This window comes from Lineus longissimus, chromosome 7, assembly GCF_910592395.1.
Source record: "Lineus longissimus chromosome 7, tnLinLong1.2, whole genome shotgun sequence".
In the NCBI taxonomy this organism is placed as follows: domain Eukaryota; kingdom Metazoa; phylum Nemertea; class Pilidiophora; order Heteronemertea; family Lineidae; genus Lineus; species Lineus longissimus.
Window position 1 is genome coordinate 1,850,380 of NC_088314.1, and position 16,020 is coordinate 1,866,399.

Genomic DNA, 16,020 nt, shown 5'->3' on the forward strand with positions numbered 1-16,020 from the left:
CCATCTGTGAACAAACTGTGTGAACTAAACTTCGTGACTTCGAGGAGAAGAAAGTGCCACTTTGAAATTATAGAATGTTTTGTTGATTTTGAGATTTTTGGTCCTCAAGTAAACCTTGATCATTATGTCAATCCCACACGAAAGTTGGCGACCAGCCAACATTACTTTAGAGACAACGTAAGTTAAACGGAATGAGGGAGAGAGTCAATAAATGATCAGATGAAGAGACTTGAAAATCTGCATGTATATATGTATGTACGGTACTGTACATCATGCAAGCATTTAGCATGACATGTATTGTATGTACTGTATAGTGTGCACCCATGGCTATGTGTCCATGTTTAATGTATGTTGAAATGTTTATGTACCCTATGCATTCGGATATCCATAACTTTCGGGGATAAACTCATAAAATTCATAAGTTTTAAGACACATTTTAGATGCTCACAGAGCTTATAATACTTTCAGCATGGGCAGTATCACTTGTGAACTGTACTGGAACCACGCACCACAAACGTGCCGTAACTTTGCTGAGCTCGCCAGGAGAGGCTACTATGATGGCATCATATTCCACAGGATCATCCCTGACTTCATGATTCAGACTGGCGATCCAACTGGGACTGGTAAGAATAACTAAATTTGACACAGCCAAGTCAAGAGTAATATCAGTAAAAACCCCTAAACCTGGTCTTTTCATAAAGCTTATCTAAGAATACATATGCCCTGTTTCTTCATCCAGCCCTAAATTTTATACCATAAGCATGAAAATTTCCATGATATCAGATTGCTGTGCAGTAAGTCCCATCAGTCAAACTTCCATGACCGTTGTCCCTTGGAACTGGCTCGCCACAATAAGAACATAAGAAGAGATGTCTTCTTCATACACGTGATCTAAACCTGAGCTGCCGGTAATGCTTTAAGGTCAACTTAACTATATCTTAATCCTATTTTAAATATGTTCATCTTTCAGGTCGAGGTGGTGCATCAATTTATGGTCCACAATTTCCTGACGAAATTTCAAGAGAGCTGAAACACACTGGTAGGGTCATGCATGTTGTCGCTCTCTTTTCTAGCACAGTAGCAGATAAAAATCAGTTCAGTATTGAGATGAGATCAATACATCTCGCGAAAATTACGAAAACCATTTATAGTTGGACCTCGCACCCCCTTGGGACCGAGAACATTGGTTCACTGTATCGAGTGTTCACTATCTCCAGGGTAAACTCCTGTGATTTTTAGTGAGTTTCAGTAGGAAAACAGTTAATTACTGGTAAGAATTTGTTCACTGCTAAAGTAAATTGATATAATAAGGTTCAACCAACACCCTGTAGTCGTTTCAGAACATGTCCTGTGTGTTGAGTTGGCTGGTACCTGGCATTTTCAAAAGCTAACATAATCTTGCCTACACGCCGATTCAAAATACTTGAATTTTGTTTCTTTTCAGGGGCTGGCATCCTATCAATGGCCAACAGTGGTCCAGACAGCAATGGCAGTCAGTTCTTCATTACACTTGCACCGACACAGTGGCTGGACAATAAACATACCATATTTGGACGTATACATACTGGCATGAGGGTTGTGGAGAGAGTAGGAAAAGTCGAAACAGACGATAGTGATAAACCTAAACATGAAATAAAAATGATACGTGCTTACATCTCATCAGCGTAGGATATAAACTGCCTGTTCATAAAGTGTCAAAGCAGTGGAGGAAAGGAAAGGGGTTTGAGAATGTGGACAAAGTGTGTACACAAACACACAAAGTGGACTTACCTACCTCGGTATAGGTAGTTCAAAAAATTCCAACTGCAATGCATAATTCCTTTATGAACAGAGATCATCTCATCAATCTGTGTAGACAGATCATCTCATTAATCAACATGTCATTGGAATGTGAAGAAATCTAATGCAATTTTACATCTTAAGACGACGAACTGCCGTATCAAATTGGAAAGGCCTGCTTCTACTGTATCAGAATATTGCCAGATTCCATTGTGCTGGCCTGGCCAAGGATCTGCTTCTGGGTTTTCCCAGGAAGCACAGGGTGTCTAGTACTCATTTTTGTAAGTGACATGAAATAAATGCATTTATTAGTAATTGCTGTTGCATCCGTTGTTGTCCAATTTGTTGAATTACTGAAGTCCTTGGATTTTCAAGATGGAGGAGTCACTGAAAAATATGGCAATATCCTTTATTGGTAATTGTTTTGCCATATAGGGCATTCTCCAACTGTTCGCAAAACAAGGAGGGAAAGTCATGACAGTCTAATGAAACTATCTTGACCCTCAAGTTTGGACCCACTCTGCCAATCCGGATTCCGTTGGGTGGTTACGGAGGACCTCTGATGGTTCAGAATGTGACCATATACAAGCTTGTCCCGATTTCCTGTAAGCCAGGTTGTGACTGTTCGAAGATCTGGTTGTGACAGTCTAAAGACAAGACTGGAGGCGAGCTACTGCAGATTTACCCATCCAGGTGAATGTTACCCCACACAACCAAGTTGCCTCTCACAAGTAGCTTTTTCCCTATTTTCTGTAAGCCAGGTTATGACTGTTGGAAAACTTCCATTTAAGTGTCTATTATACAAGAATCTAGCATCGAGCAATCTAAAATGACTACAAACACTAAATATTATTTTATTGTAATTTTATTACTGAGTACACGTAACCATAAAACTCTTACAGAACAAAGTACCACAGAGAGTTTACTACAAAAAAATTGCACAGTATTGATCGATGATTATGAATATGAAGAGAGAGTCCAAATATTTTTAAGGAGGACAAAGTAAAGCTGTTACCATACAGTTACAAAGCCAAGGGACAGAAATTCCTATAAAAAAAGACTGGTAAAATGGAGTAAAAATGCTGTGCAACACAAACCAGATGAAAAAGTACTCCATGAGCACCTGAAAAATGTGAGAAAGCTAACATTTGTAAAATACTAAAATACGTTTATGCAAACAAGATTACAACACTGGGTGACCAAATTGGCCAACAGGCTTACTGCAAGACAATGAAGCATGATAAGTGTGAGAAATGTCACTGAATATTTTGGTCCCAGATAAACTTGCTACGCATAAAAGTGTTACTGCCACTATGGTATTCATTAAAGACTTTTTAACACAAACTGAACTTTTAAAATCTACTTGTCCAAAAAAGAAACTCTGCATAATGGGAAATTGGAATTTCCTAAACAACAAGTACATGTACTTGGTCATGAAACATGTTCATACATCACCCAAAATATGGTGCTTTCCTAAATCAGGTATAAAATAAGAAACAAGTTTTTTCCAATACTGAATCAAGTTTCTTTTTGTGATGGGGGGGGGGGGGAGTATTAAATGGATATCAAAATTTGTTCACACATGTACCAGTGAAGGACAATTTGGTCTTGGATTGTTACCAGAAAATGATAAAGTTCTTCCTGCTGAAAAAGGACAAACTGTCCTCACCCTACCTGTAGCCACGGGAAACAAACTGTCCTCGCCCTACCTGTAGCCACGGGAAACAAACTGTACTGCATAATAAATACTACAAAGGATCATGAAGAGAATGCCAACTCCAAGTGCAATATGTGCAAACCTCTTAGCTTGACCTGAAAAAATTCGAGCTTCTTCTCCATTTCCACGATTTATAGCATTGCGACACTTGATTGACTTCAGGATGGCGACTATTCCAACTGGCCAGCAGCACATGATGGTAACCATAATTGAATAAAGTAGGTAGTCTGGAGGTGGGTTCGCCAAAGCCAAGGGCATTATTGTGATGAGGGTTGGTTGGGCTAGGATGGTACCTGGTGGTGGAGATACACCTAGAAGAGAATTCAATAAAATGTCAGAAACACATTATACTAAAATAGAAAGGGCTTCTGCATGTCATCCTAGGACCCTTTGTGCAGATGCAAAGTCATACTGACAACATCCCATCAGCTACTGTAATGTATAAGGGATATCCCGTTGAAATTATTTTCAAGGTCTTGAAACCTTGACTGGAATACGCGCATGTATCATACATAAACAGTTTCGAAAAAAACTAGATGATTAAATAAATTACCTTGTGGTACTGGGTAGTATCCAGTGGGGCTCGCCATTGGCACGGAATGTAGTTGGCTTGAATAAGCGACATGCTGAGCATAGGTGCTGGGTTCGTTGAACCCTCCCTGGACAAGAGGCTGCGGATAGGGAGGAGGTGGGCCTGGTGGCTGGCCATTTGGGGTGTAGGGGGGCGGTGGATCGTATGCTTCATCCTGCTTTTCCATTCTGTTTGTTCAGGGCCCTGAAAAAAAACCATGCTGTTGGGGTGAGTTTTGCATTAAAACTAACGAAAAAGATCAAATTCAGAGGCAATGGGCATCCGTGATCCAAAATAGATTCGTTTTATTACGAGTTATGATAAACAGCCCGATCCAGAAGCGCCCTCTTCGTGTAGTAGAACTAGAAGATTCAAGATGAGATGTTGGCGATAAGGATAAGGACGGCAGTTTTCAGGGCAGACACAGACTGAGAAATAATGCTCCGGGCAATATCCACAGGAGCGTGAAGTTTAAGTCAAAATAAATGCTTTTATAAATTTGTGCTCGCAGGAGGAGAGAAACTGTCACACGACACATAGGGCCTACAGCACACTATTATGTACACTATGACTAGTGTGTGTAATGTACATAAATGCAGCAGCAGTAGAATAACCTCGAAATCGCCATCATTATTGTCAATTTAATGATTGTAATGCAACTAGGACGTTGTGTACCTTATCAATCTATGATACTGAACCGACAGCGGTCTAAATACTCCCGTTGAATTGACTTTATTCGTAAAAAAATGATAAAAATATTTTTATTTTCGTTCAACCAATTCCGTCTCCGCCTCCGCCTATCGTCCCTCATCATTGCCGAGAATTGTCCTCACTGGCAAAATGTGAGTCGCCAATCTAAAATCAGAATTGTAACAGCTACTGTCATCAGCTTGGTTGTGACAGTGTTTAGAATGAGTGAAGCCGGCTGGTTACTACTATTTAGGTCTTGGATATTGTAGCAGCTACTGTCATCAGAATGGGTTGTGACATGGTCTCTGCAGGGAGACATACAAGACATGTCAGCTAGTTTTTGTTGAGAAAATCTTAAAACTTAACTCATGAACTGGTCCTCACATCTTCCCAGATTCTGGTTCTTGCTAATCTGGCCCAGCGCTTGTACCTATGGCCAGTCTCAGCCAAGTACTTTTAGGCCAAGAGGTAGGGTATACCTCCATGGGTTCACCTAGACAGTACATCTCCTCCAGGTGGATCATAATCTCACCAGCGCTGAAGATCAGGTGCACACAAACAAAACAACTTCTTTATCTTTCTAATAATATATTTATCCACCTAACTAAAATAGACACAATAAATTAAACATCCACTTCTGAAATATGGAGCAGACAATACGATACATATAATTTCTATGGATGGAAGCATTCAGATTTATACAAATAAATAACAAGAAATAGCTCTTTATCACGGTTTCGTTGCATGAAGGATTGTAATTTAAAAGCGAAGTGCATTCAAGTATAGTACATCTTCAAGTTTCACTCTACAGTCAGGGGGATTATAAACAGGAGCTAAGAAATGGCTCCACCCACTCAACAGCCTCGCCACAGTATAATATTTAGTACATACCTACCCGGGTATTCTTAATTTTACACATTCTAAACTCCGCAGAGGTAAAAGTATCAAAAATTAGATCTAGAATAGCATAAGAGCCCTACAAGAATAAGATTACAAAAGTTTTCTAGAATACACTTATGGTGTCCCATCACACCTTAATCATCATTTGTTCTTCAATTCATGATGAACTAGAAGGACGGGCCATTTTTTGAGCTTGTTGAGCACTCTGTCCTAACACGGAGACCTCCAGTAACAAAGAGATCTTGTCACAAGAGATCATGGGTGGCAAGGTATTGTTCTCTTTTCTACAAGAAAAGTAACAATACCAATAGACCTATGATAAGAGGGATAAAGAAGACATAACATACATATGGCACAAAGGTGTCCCATTGCTACTCTAGAATACAGTACTGGGTATCTAAACTTATCACAGACAATTTATTATGTAAAGGTACCCCACTCTCCCCGCCCCTTTCCCACTCAAGAGAGTCATGTCGAAGTCACTTCCATAGAAATTCCCCAAATACCAATTAAAATGTTTGCCAGAAGTGTGGATTGAGGATGGTACAGTTAAAGGCATAAAAGTTCCAGATCCATAGATTATTGTCGCATCTCGGCCATCTTTGGTAGGCCATTTCTGCAAAATAACTTCCTTAAACATGCTTAAGTCAGGTGACACAGAATATTTCTTATGTTACAAAGTAGGACTTAAACAACTCCAAAGGTTTGAAATGTGCACCAAAAACACTCAGATATCAAAAAGGCACCACATACTTGAGGCAAAAACTTAACTGCCTACATAAAATGGTGTTATCGTAATTCAATTCGAGTTGTGACACACAAAGACAAAGGAGAATATGTCATCAGTCTACTCCTGAGAGAAATGGCCGATGATGAAACTGATGACAGCTATTTGGTACAATAATTACATCATCTTAACAGGTAACGATTTGAAACTAAGGCCTGGATCCCTTCCATGATTTTAGCCAATAATCTAATTAAAACTGTGCAAGCAGAGTTGCCTACTTGTATCTGATAGTGTCTTTTGAAAGTTTCTACATTTATTTTATCCCCAAGGCCACCTCACTTCTTCTTCTTCTTGCCACTCTTCTTCCCCTTCTTCTTCTTCCCACCGCCGCCCCCAGAAAATCCAAATCCTCGCATCTCCAGTGCTTCCACTGGGCCGTGAGCTATATAGTACAGATTGTCCATAGCAGGAGGACTCAGAATGTCTACTGGTGGTTTTATGGCTTTGGCAGATCCTAAAGATTTGGCCGATTTGCTCCGTTTTCCACTTTTACCACGTTTGCTGCCAGGACTTTTACTTCGACCCCGGCTTTTGGCACTTTTACTTTTGCCTTTGGCAGATTTCTTTCCTTTCCCCTTTGGCTGTAAAAAAGAGAGTAAAATTAAAATACTATGTGAAACCAGGGAACTGTCCCCATTTCTGCTCTCGCTTGAGTTTCACAGAGGATTGAATTCTCAAGGCAAGCTTGAGTTGTTTTTGGCCAACATGAGTTGTTGACCGCAAAATGGAGAGACCCCCCCCCCCCCAGGTAGGGCAAATCATGTGTGCCTGCGCTGCCAGTTGCTCAGAAAGGGCTTATAGTATACATATTTCCATTAACAACTTTTCGATCCTATTTTCTTGGACACTGTAGGCTGAGTTAGTCACTTCACATCAATTCCTTAACCAGAAGTGAATGATGAATATATATATACATTTAGGAAATTTGATAAAATCTGCAAAGGGGTGAGAAAAAACACTTAAATATAATGACATGAAGGAGTATGTGACTCAAGAGAAAGAGCATGCTGATCTATCCGCCTTGTCCTTCGGTCTCACCTCTTTCATGTCAAGGAGGCGGGACCGAATCACAACACCGATAGATCAGCATGGGGAAAGGGAGAATCTTCACACTTCATGCAAAGGACCGCTTTGAAAGATAACAGGGAGAGGGCACATCACGCTAGCAAAAAAGGGACACCAAACAAGAAAATCATGCAAAGACCACACTGTAGTGATTTTTATAATTCAATCAATTTCATACTGTAGAAAACCTGTTCTTACAAGAAAATTCATAATGATATTATTGTTTTGCATCAAATATTAGTAAGGCCTAATTTGAAAGACGAACAGTGGGAGAAACTGGGATAACATATTTTTACAGGGTGTTCCTCCAAAACACTTATATGCCCGAGGGGCTAAATTCATTAACAGAATGACGACATTTCCATAGCAAAGGAATCATTTTTCAGAATTTGCTGAACAATATCATAAATATTTTCAATTAGAATAAACCTCCATTTGCAATGCTAAAGTATTCCAACAATAAGTAAAGTATCATACCACATGCACTAGGTTCATTTATAACTATTCAAAAGCCTATACTGAAAAAAGTCTGCAAGTATTTAATTCGCCTGATTTTGCAATAAAGTTTGGAAAAATTAGTAGTTGAATAACTGTTTTATTTGTTCATCATGGAATAATACTTTCCACACAACATTAAATCCTGGGCACACTAAAGTTACATGAATCACTGCCAAATTAAATAGGTAAATTGGTATAATTTGTGAAGATATGCCAAAGTGTTCTCTCTATGATGGGGATAGAAAGGTTTATGTGCAGTGCAGGAGACTTATTATCATTCAAAGATGGTTTGATCATTTTAACCATCCAAGGACCACAGACATGTGTTTTCTTGGTAATTACGAAGTAGAAACATCTCTTTTAAAATAACATGTGATCATTTTTTTTACCTTCAGATCCTGATATTCAAGATTTGAAGATTTTCCTCATCACAAAATCATATGTGGTCGTTAGACAGTAAGTTTAAAGGTGCTTTATTAGTATCACATGACATGTGTATAAAAGATCCGTCAAATACATACATCATCACTGCTAAGGGTTTGCTGTGAATAAGAATAAACTATTATCAATATGAGACAAACGTTTGCGGGTTCAGATTTTATACTTACTGATGAAAAGGGTCAACAGAGGTATGGACACTGGGCAACAGTAAACTTGATCACTGAAAGATGGATCTATTGACTACCTTCTTTGATATCAGGTCAATTTCCAAGTCAGGAAAAGCTTCAACATACCTACATGACCTAAGGTTATCTCAGTCACATTGGAATGCGCATTGGCTACCCCTTAAACTATATAACAAATAACATAGTCAATAGTCCTTCCTCTAACACAACAAGTGTACCAGCACCTTGGACAACATTTTGAAGGAAAATCTAACCCTATAATTCATATTTGAGTTGTTCCAACCCCAACTCAACTTGGACTGGCGGGATGATTTCTTATGAGCCAGTGTTTCAATAAAGACAAGTTAACACTGATGATGCTGTATTGATCAGCCATCATATGCCGATGTGTGGTGTAGTGGTTAACACTCATGTAGGCCTAGCTACTAGCTAGCTGTAATTCTGTGCACCAACCCTAAAGCCCCTTTAAAAAGGTGATAATAGAAATAGGCATGGTGGGTGCCCGGGATAGGTGAACTTCAACTTACCATTATTTTATTGCAGTACACTGTACAGTATATATATTTCCTCTTTTGGCACTTCACTTTTAAATCTCCTATAATTTACGAACATTTTATTTCAGCTGAAATAGAGAGAGCAAAATCAATATCAGTCCAGCATACTAACAATAGTAGGCCTATAGCCTACGTGTAGGCTACTAATGCCAATGCCAATGGTGTTTCTGTTGTTACTTACCACTTCCATTAAAAACTGGACGCAAGAAAAGAAACAGATTTTCACAGAACACAGTTCATCACTCACAAGTATAGGCATCTGACAGCCTGTAGTATAGTATAGCAATGTATGAGTGTTCTTTAGCATAACATATTGACCTATATTGACCTCATTGAGCATGATTGACCCATAGCTGGCAGTGCTTGTTGTTATTACTATGGTTACCAACCTTGTTCCTGGGCTTCCTGGATGTGAGGTATTTATTCCAGATTGCTCTTATCAGCCTCGTTCTGAACCAGAGGTCAGTTTCAACCTGGTTTCCCTTGTTTTCGGTGGCTGTACATTGTCCTGTACGAAATGTATATGGTTCCACATAAGTTATCCTGGGTAGCAGGTTGGCTGTGGAGTCTTCAATGGAAGGGACTGTCTGCAAATTTGTTCCCTACAATATTTCACCTCTATGCTGGCAAGCTCTGCCTTTCAAAAGTATGAAATTTGCGAATAAGTAACCTCTATTGGATGTATAACTGAATAAAATACCAAACCTGGTCGTAAATTGGGTACGATTGCATTAATTTGAAGTGCATACCTCACAATGTTTCTGACCAGGTCCCCCGAATTTAGTCAAAATGTACTATGCAACAATGTATACACATAGTCTTCCGATGGATCACTTATTAATGGGCGCAGAGGCATAGGCCTAGCTATAGTGAGTTAGGCCTAATTGGTTAAACAAAGACCTCCTGTTGTTAGAGTAAAGAGGATAAAAACTAGATCCCTGGGCTGTGATGAAACTGTACCATCACGCGAATAGGATGTAGACCTAGCCGCCTATGTCATGATGTTAGCAAAACCACCGTCACCGAGGCCTGTTACAATAATTCAATATATATACATGTGAAATAGGTCTTTTGTACAGGCACCGGACCCCTCAACTGCCTGAATTACGTTGTCGACATAGTGTTTTTGGCTGCTGTATTGTACAGTTAAAGACAATTGCTATTTCGATTCCAGGTGCCAAACAGAATGGATGCCATTAATGATCCCTATGTCGACCATGCCGTTGCAGCAATGATGAATGTGTCGGATGTCCAACTTGGTGAAACAATCCGTGAGAGACTGAAGATCCAACGTGATACTGGGCGATTTTGTGATGTCGTTTTCCACGTTCATAGCATCGAATTTCTTGCGCATCGCTGCATCCTCGCAGCCTGCAGCCCTTACTTTGATTCGGTATTGGATCTCAATCGCTATGGCAAGGAGCACCTAACAATCTCTGCTGACTGGAAAATCTTCTCTGAACTGATAGATTTTATTTACACTGGGAAAATTTATATCCATGAGGGAAACGTTGCCGAACTATTGCGCTTATCTGGTTATTTCCTCATGTCTGGTTTAAAAGATTACTGCGGTGAATTTCTCGAGCGCTCAATGAGCGTCAAAAACTGCCTTGGAATTAAAGCATTGTCTGAGAAGTGTGGTCTGTTGAATCTTGCCATAAACTCAACAGGATTCATCCAAGAGCACATCAATGAAATAACTGGGGAATTGGAACTTTTCGAACTTAGCAAAGCTAAATTAGAGGCGTTCTTGAACAATAAGGCATTTAATATTTCAAATGAGTTAAAATTAGTCATGATTTCGCGTTGGGTTCTGCATAAGTTGTCCGATAGAGAAGAGGAGTTTAAGAAGTTGATATCTTTGGTACAGTTGCCACAAGTCGATCATTTGAGAGTCATCGAGCTCATCCAGATTGAGAATCTTTATCATGCCAGTGAACATTGTCTCTATCACATATTACATGAGCTTTACTCCTTTGGCGTGCAATTAGGACTGTTAGAGGTCACATATTCAGATCTATGTCGCAAGGTCGTGGAACAGCCAAGGATTGAGGGGAATGTGTTGGATTTGGCGGTCAATGCTGCTCTTGGTGATATGACACCAGCAATGCAGGAGTATACCACTCGGGATTTGAGAATGAAAAAGGATATGGCCCCAGGGACAGAGGGACTAGGTGATCACTCTTTGTCAAGAGGTGACAGCACCTGTCTGTTGCAGGCCAGCCCCACAATCAAAGACCAGAGTGGTTTTATTGAGGTGGTAATGCCCGCTCAAGGTGAAGGTAGCAATGTTGAACCAAAGATCGTTGACCATCTTTCGTACACCAAAGTTGAAGACATGGAGATTGTCAAGGAGCACGTCTTTGAAGAAACAAATGCTGTTGGGCAAGTGCATTTCAAACCAAGATTTCAAGGCAATAGGGAAGAAAACCCAAACAGTGCTACGACTAGTAAAAGCTTAGGGGCTGTGAAAACTGAAAGTTTGGCCATGCCTGGGAAAGATATCCAGGTACCTGTTGTTGCCAAAAGAGAGGCATTGGATGAAGATAAGATATTGGAGGCTCAAGCTGCTGCTGCTGCAGAAGCAGTCCCCTCTGCTAGTGAGCTGTATGAAGGTGAAACTGATGAAGATTTTGCAGATGCTGACTATGTTGCCGATGACAACAATGATAACAATGAAGAAAGTAAAGGTATTGAAGAAGCGAAACCCAAGGTCAAGGCTGAACCGAAAGACACTCTTCCTGAGCAGAATCGTAGAAAACGAAAGGGACGACCAAGGAAGACTGAGAAAGTGAAGGAGCGGATGGAAGGAGACACCACTGGGAGCGAGGGAGATGAGGATGAGGAGTGGAAAGTGGAAACAACCAAATCAAGGCCATTTTCTAAGGCAAGGAAGAGGACAGTCAGGGCAAGACATTCAACCACGAGTACCCAAGCGGACAAAAAGAAAAAGTTGGTCATGAAGCTATCCGTCAAACGGAAAAAAGGTGCTAAGAAACCAGTCCCTCCTAAAAAGACCCGAATCAAGGTGAAGGCGGATACTTTCAAGTGTGAAGAATGTAATTTCACTGCTAGGAGTCTGCATCGTGTAGAAGTCCATTCACTTGCTGCCCACAAACAGAATGTGGTACAGGCTTGTGGTAAGTGTGACTTCAAGACCAACTGGAACAAGGAGTACTTCCAGCATATGAGAGGACACTTTACTGGCCCACCCTTCAGCTGCGATGAGGAGGGTTGCAAATATGTCTCGGACAAGTTCCAGCTGTTGTTGCATCATCGGAGACGACATTCTGACGACCGCCCCTTTGAATGTGAGACCTGCCAGATGAAGTTCAGGACGAAGAATAATCTGACGTCCCACGTCCGCTGTCACTCAGGTAATCATCTTATTCAGAATATATCAGGACTACAATGTGTATAATATAAAATAGACTTTGACATGTCTGATGATGACCTGTGTGGGGGGGGGGGGCATGATGTCATCGTTGATATTGGTAAAAATAACATAAAATCAGGGATAAGGGCTGGAAATATGAGACTGAGAAGGAACTCTCGGAGGAGGTAAGAATTCAGGTGCCACAAATTTGATTTCTCATTGATATTTTCAGGTGAAAAACCTTTTGAATGTCCTGATTGTCAGAGATGTTTTGCCACAAAGAGCACGTTGAACCAGCACAGCGTAACCCACAGCAATCATAGGCCGTACCTGTGTGACACATGTGGCTTCTCGACCAAATATCAGTCCCATCTCATCGCACACAAACGTATCCACACGGGTAAGTCTTTATATAAAAGTAGAGCGAAGCAGCAGCTGCAAGTGAAAGTTATATCTAATGTTTTAAGATAAAATGGTGTCAGTTAGACCCCAGGTATTGTCCTGCCCATGCCTTGATCAAACACACACGGAAAGTTTCATTGCAACGTGGGAAAAAACCAAAGGCAAAACCCTGTGTTGTTTTATGATTACAGTATGTAGTGGAGTGTTATCATTTTATTCTCGGGAAGTTGTTCTGTAAGAATTACTCCTCATTCTTCCTCGACATTGTCTAATTTCAGGGGATGTGTACCGTTGTGTTCATGCAGGCTGCACATACTTTACACCAAAGAGGAGTCAACTGAATGCCCATATGCGCATTCACATGTCCATCAGGAGTCACATCTGTAGTCAGTGCGGTCGTGGGTTTGTCGAACGAAGCCATCTGGTGAGACACGAGAAACTTCACAGCAATGAAAAAGGATTCAAATGCAGCGATTGCGACTATGCAAGTTACCGCCGTGACAAGTTGAAACTACACGTTGAGAAGCATCATTCGCCAGGTTCCAATTCAAACACTTACAAACCACGTAAGCAACGGACTCAAAAGGTGCCAGGCCCCCAAAGTGTGTTTCATCACAATATAATGCCAGGGAACTATGGGTTTCAAGGCGGCCCGTATCCTGGGATGCCCAGTGGGCAGCAGGTTGACACTAAACCTATTGTTGATGAGCAGATGTATGCAAGTTCACAGCTCGAGCCAATGAACGTTCGGGAACAGTTCCCAATGTATCACAGGGCACCAACACCACCTCCTGGCAACCAAGGATCTCCGACTGGTTTGTCGCCAAATTCTAGTGGTGCGCCAACAACCTTGACAAATGTTCGTCAACCAAGGGTGGCTGGTTACATTGTGCAGCCTATGTCTGAACAAAACCAAGGTGTTTACACCCCACAGGGGGATATCGGAGGTCTAGGTGCTTTTATGGCGTTGTTTTAGAAGCACTGGTGGATATGTTGAATATTATCCGAAATGTAATCTTGCATTTTCTATTGGAGATCTAAAGCAGGCTCTATAATTAAAATTTGAATGTATCTTTTAGGTTTGTTTCACTTGTTTTAGGTGCATGACCCAGTGGACACATCAGAGCCACACTGCTTTAGTTGGTTGTATTGTAATAGTTTTTGTTATTTTATTGTTCAGAGTCATGGAAATGAATTCAGTGCAACTATGTAAATTGTGTACATCTTAGAGGATAGATTTTTCATGTTATTCTACCAGTCAGACCTAGTCAGATTTCAAGGGTTTTGAGACGTGTATTCTACAAGTAATGAGATACCGTCTGAGAACTACTTGAAGCAAGTTTTTGAAAAAGTCTTCATTCTGGTTATCAGTGGAGCTTTAAGACACCCTTGAGTGACAAGTTAGGAGTTGAGTTACACTGGGCTGTCCTGTGACAGTTTATAATGCTTGTGTTCTGGCTGGCATGCATGAAGTGGTGCACAATCGGAGCTTAGTCTGCTTGTGGCTGACTTCGGATTGTTTCATTTGTTTATATGTCTGATAAGGCTAGTATATTCCTAAAATGATAATTAGCTTGCATTTTATTTATTTCACAATTAAGCTTCAGATGAAGCCAACATACAATAAATTTTGCATGAACTAAAAATCTGATTTAAAATATAATGGATTGTAATGAAAATTATTTATGAGGCCAAAAGAAGAAGAAATCCAACATGTTTAATTTGAAATATTGGATTTCACGTATATAGCATTTTGCAAGGAAACTCGTAACTGTGTCTTAAGTATTGGTTATTATACAAGTAGCCTTTATTTCTTCCTGCCAGTCTTAGGCAAATTCTTCATAGATTTGACTGTCCCATGTACTGCATTTGTTGGACACTGATTATGATTACAGTTTCACAAGATTAAGTTGTTTCTTCTTTCTCATTTCACTCATGAATGGTTAATAGGGCTGTGGATGTGACGTTTAAGGTTGTTGTCTCATCCTCCCAGTCGCCAATAAGGACAATGAGACAACCTGATTTGGAAAACGTGGTGTACAGCCCTGAATAAGGCCAGCCAGGTTGTACCCGTCTTCACAAGCACAGTGAGATGATAGCTCGGACCGAAGGGCCCGATTCACTTCCGGCAGCTCATGATGAGGCGTGACCTATACACCCTAGCTTGTAGTAGGGCCTACATCTGGGTTTTGTATTTTTATAGGCCAACAATACCCTTCGCACCCCATTTTGACTGAGTATGGCTAGAACACCCTCACACCCCTGGCAACAACTAACAAACGCGTGTTGGGGCCACCCAAAGTAATAGCATCCCGCGAAGTTACTATTTATAGCTCACAAGGTCATTTGCATAAGATATTGATGACGTTTTAGTCACGTGACAGTCGGACATCGACACTTATTTCTACGCATTTGAACTTATTTCAAAGTCAATTATCTTTGACCCTGGGCACATTGTTTTTAGCATGAATGATACCATACATAGAGTCAGAGAGAGAAATATTCAGAACAATTATGTAGTATTTCCAACACTCAACATTTTATTACAAATAATATTGTCCTAAAGCAGATTTTAGTGATGTTTTCTTTAAAATTTGTAGAAAACTTCATTATTTTTACCATTCAAGTCCTATTCAACAGTGCCAAAATTAGTTCCCACTAGGATTCGAACCCAGGTCCCATATCATCAAAGTGATAAGTGTGTTACCATTACACCATAGGAACAAAATGTTTTTTGTTGCACTGTTAATAGTCCTCAAAATGGTTTTGTCTTTTTTTGTTTTTTTTTGTAGTTTTTCACTTGAGTTTGTATTAACACTAGCGTGTGCAGCCAAATATATATTAGATTCTACCCACTAGACATCACTGCAATGAAGGCCTTAGCCTCCGTCTAGTGGGTAACCAGTGTTTGTAGTCTGAAATCATGTTCGGGAGATTTACTTCTTCTTCTGGGTCCGTCTTTCCTTTGCAGCGGCCAACCATTCGTCATAAGATTGTGCCGAATTCTCTGGGCAAAGCCACTGGCCGAAGTACGCCTTATGACCAGTGGTGGCAT

The 16,020-nt window shown here is 40.4% G+C and overlaps 4 protein-coding genes across 4 annotated transcripts; 2 read left to right on the forward strand and 2 right to left on the reverse strand.

The window, feature by feature from the left end:
- Positions 1-30: 30 nt before the first annotated feature.
- LOC135490794 (peptidyl-prolyl cis-trans isomerase-like 1) lies at positions 31-2,105 on the forward strand. The gene is made up of 4 exons (XM_064776297.1): positions 31-177; positions 469-623; positions 971-1,039; positions 1,445-2,105. The coding sequence occupies exons 1-4, from the start codon at positions 125-127 to the stop codon at positions 1,666-1,668; spliced, it is 501 nt and encodes a 166-aa protein (XP_064632367.1). The 5' UTR covers positions 31-124; the 3' UTR covers positions 1,669-2,105.
- Positions 2,106-3,484: 1,379 nt separating this feature from the next.
- Positions 3,485-4,254, reverse strand: LOC135490893 (proline-rich transmembrane protein 1-like). Its single transcript, XM_064776466.1, has 2 exons — positions 4,050-4,254; positions 3,485-3,807 (listed from the first exon to the last, which is right to left on the reverse strand). Exons 1-2 carry the CDS (start codon positions 4,252-4,254, stop codon positions 3,485-3,487), a joined length of 528 nt encoding a protein of 175 aa, XP_064632536.1.
- A 1,080-nt stretch (positions 4,255-5,334) lies between these two features.
- On the reverse strand, positions 5,335-9,547 carry LOC135491675 (small lysine-rich protein 1-like). Its single transcript, XM_064777661.1, has 4 exons — positions 9,369-9,547; positions 9,161-9,255; positions 8,529-8,549; positions 5,335-7,025 (listed from the first exon to the last, which is right to left on the reverse strand). Exons 2-4 carry the CDS (start codon positions 9,161-9,163, stop codon positions 6,720-6,722), a joined length of 330 nt encoding a protein of 109 aa, XP_064633731.1. The 5' UTR covers positions 9,164-9,255; positions 9,369-9,547; the 3' UTR covers positions 5,335-6,719.
- Positions 9,548-9,754: 207 nt separating this feature from the next.
- LOC135491669 (uncharacterized) lies at positions 9,755-14,930 on the forward strand. The gene is made up of 4 exons (XM_064777650.1): positions 9,755-9,833; positions 10,362-12,564; positions 12,796-12,963; positions 13,244-14,930. Exons 2-4 carry the CDS (start codon positions 10,374-10,376, stop codon positions 13,939-13,941), a joined length of 3,057 nt encoding a protein of 1,018 aa, XP_064633720.1. The 5' UTR covers positions 9,755-9,833; positions 10,362-10,373; the 3' UTR covers positions 13,942-14,930.
- The last annotated feature ends 1,090 nt before the right edge of the window (positions 14,931-16,020 follow it).

What these genes read in the sequence shown, in the direction of transcription:
- LOC135490794 (XM_064776297.1), top strand. Translation starts at nt 125, where the DNA reads ATGTCAATCCCACACGAAAGTTGGCGACCAGCCAACATTACTTTAGAG. An exon ending in AACATTACTTTAGAGACAAC is followed by an intron (nt 178 to 468) that starts GTAAGTTAAACG and finishes TAATACTTTCAG; the next exon opens with CATGGGCAGTATCACTTGTG. An exon ending in AAGAGAGCTGAAACACACTG is followed by an intron (nt 1,040 to 1,444) that starts GTAGGGTCATGC and finishes GTTTCTTTTCAG; the next exon opens with GGGCTGGCATCCTATCAATG.
- LOC135490893 (XM_064776466.1), bottom strand. Translation starts at nt 4,254, where the DNA reads ATGGAAAAGCAGGATGAAGCATACGATCCACCGCCCCCCTACACCCCA. An exon ending in ATACTACCCAGTACCACAAG is followed by an intron (nt 3,808 to 4,049) that starts GTAATTTATTTA and finishes ATTCTCTTCTAG; the next exon opens with GTGTATCTCCACCACCAGGT.
- LOC135491675 (XM_064777661.1), bottom strand. An exon ending in AAACCCTTAGCAGTGATGAT is followed by an intron (nt 7,026 to 8,528) that starts GTATGTATTTGA and finishes TCTTTTTTACAG; the next exon opens with CCAAAGGGGAAAGGAAAGAA.
- LOC135491669 (XM_064777650.1), top strand. Translation starts at nt 10,374, where the DNA reads ATGGATGCCATTAATGATCCCTATGTCGACCATGCCGTTGCAGCAATG. An exon ending in CCACGTCCGCTGTCACTCAG is followed by an intron (nt 12,565 to 12,795) that starts GTAATCATCTTA and finishes TGATATTTTCAG; the next exon opens with GTGAAAAACCTTTTGAATGT. An exon ending in ACACAAACGTATCCACACGG is followed by an intron (nt 12,964 to 13,243) that starts GTAAGTCTTTAT and finishes GTCTAATTTCAG; the next exon opens with GGGATGTGTACCGTTGTGTT.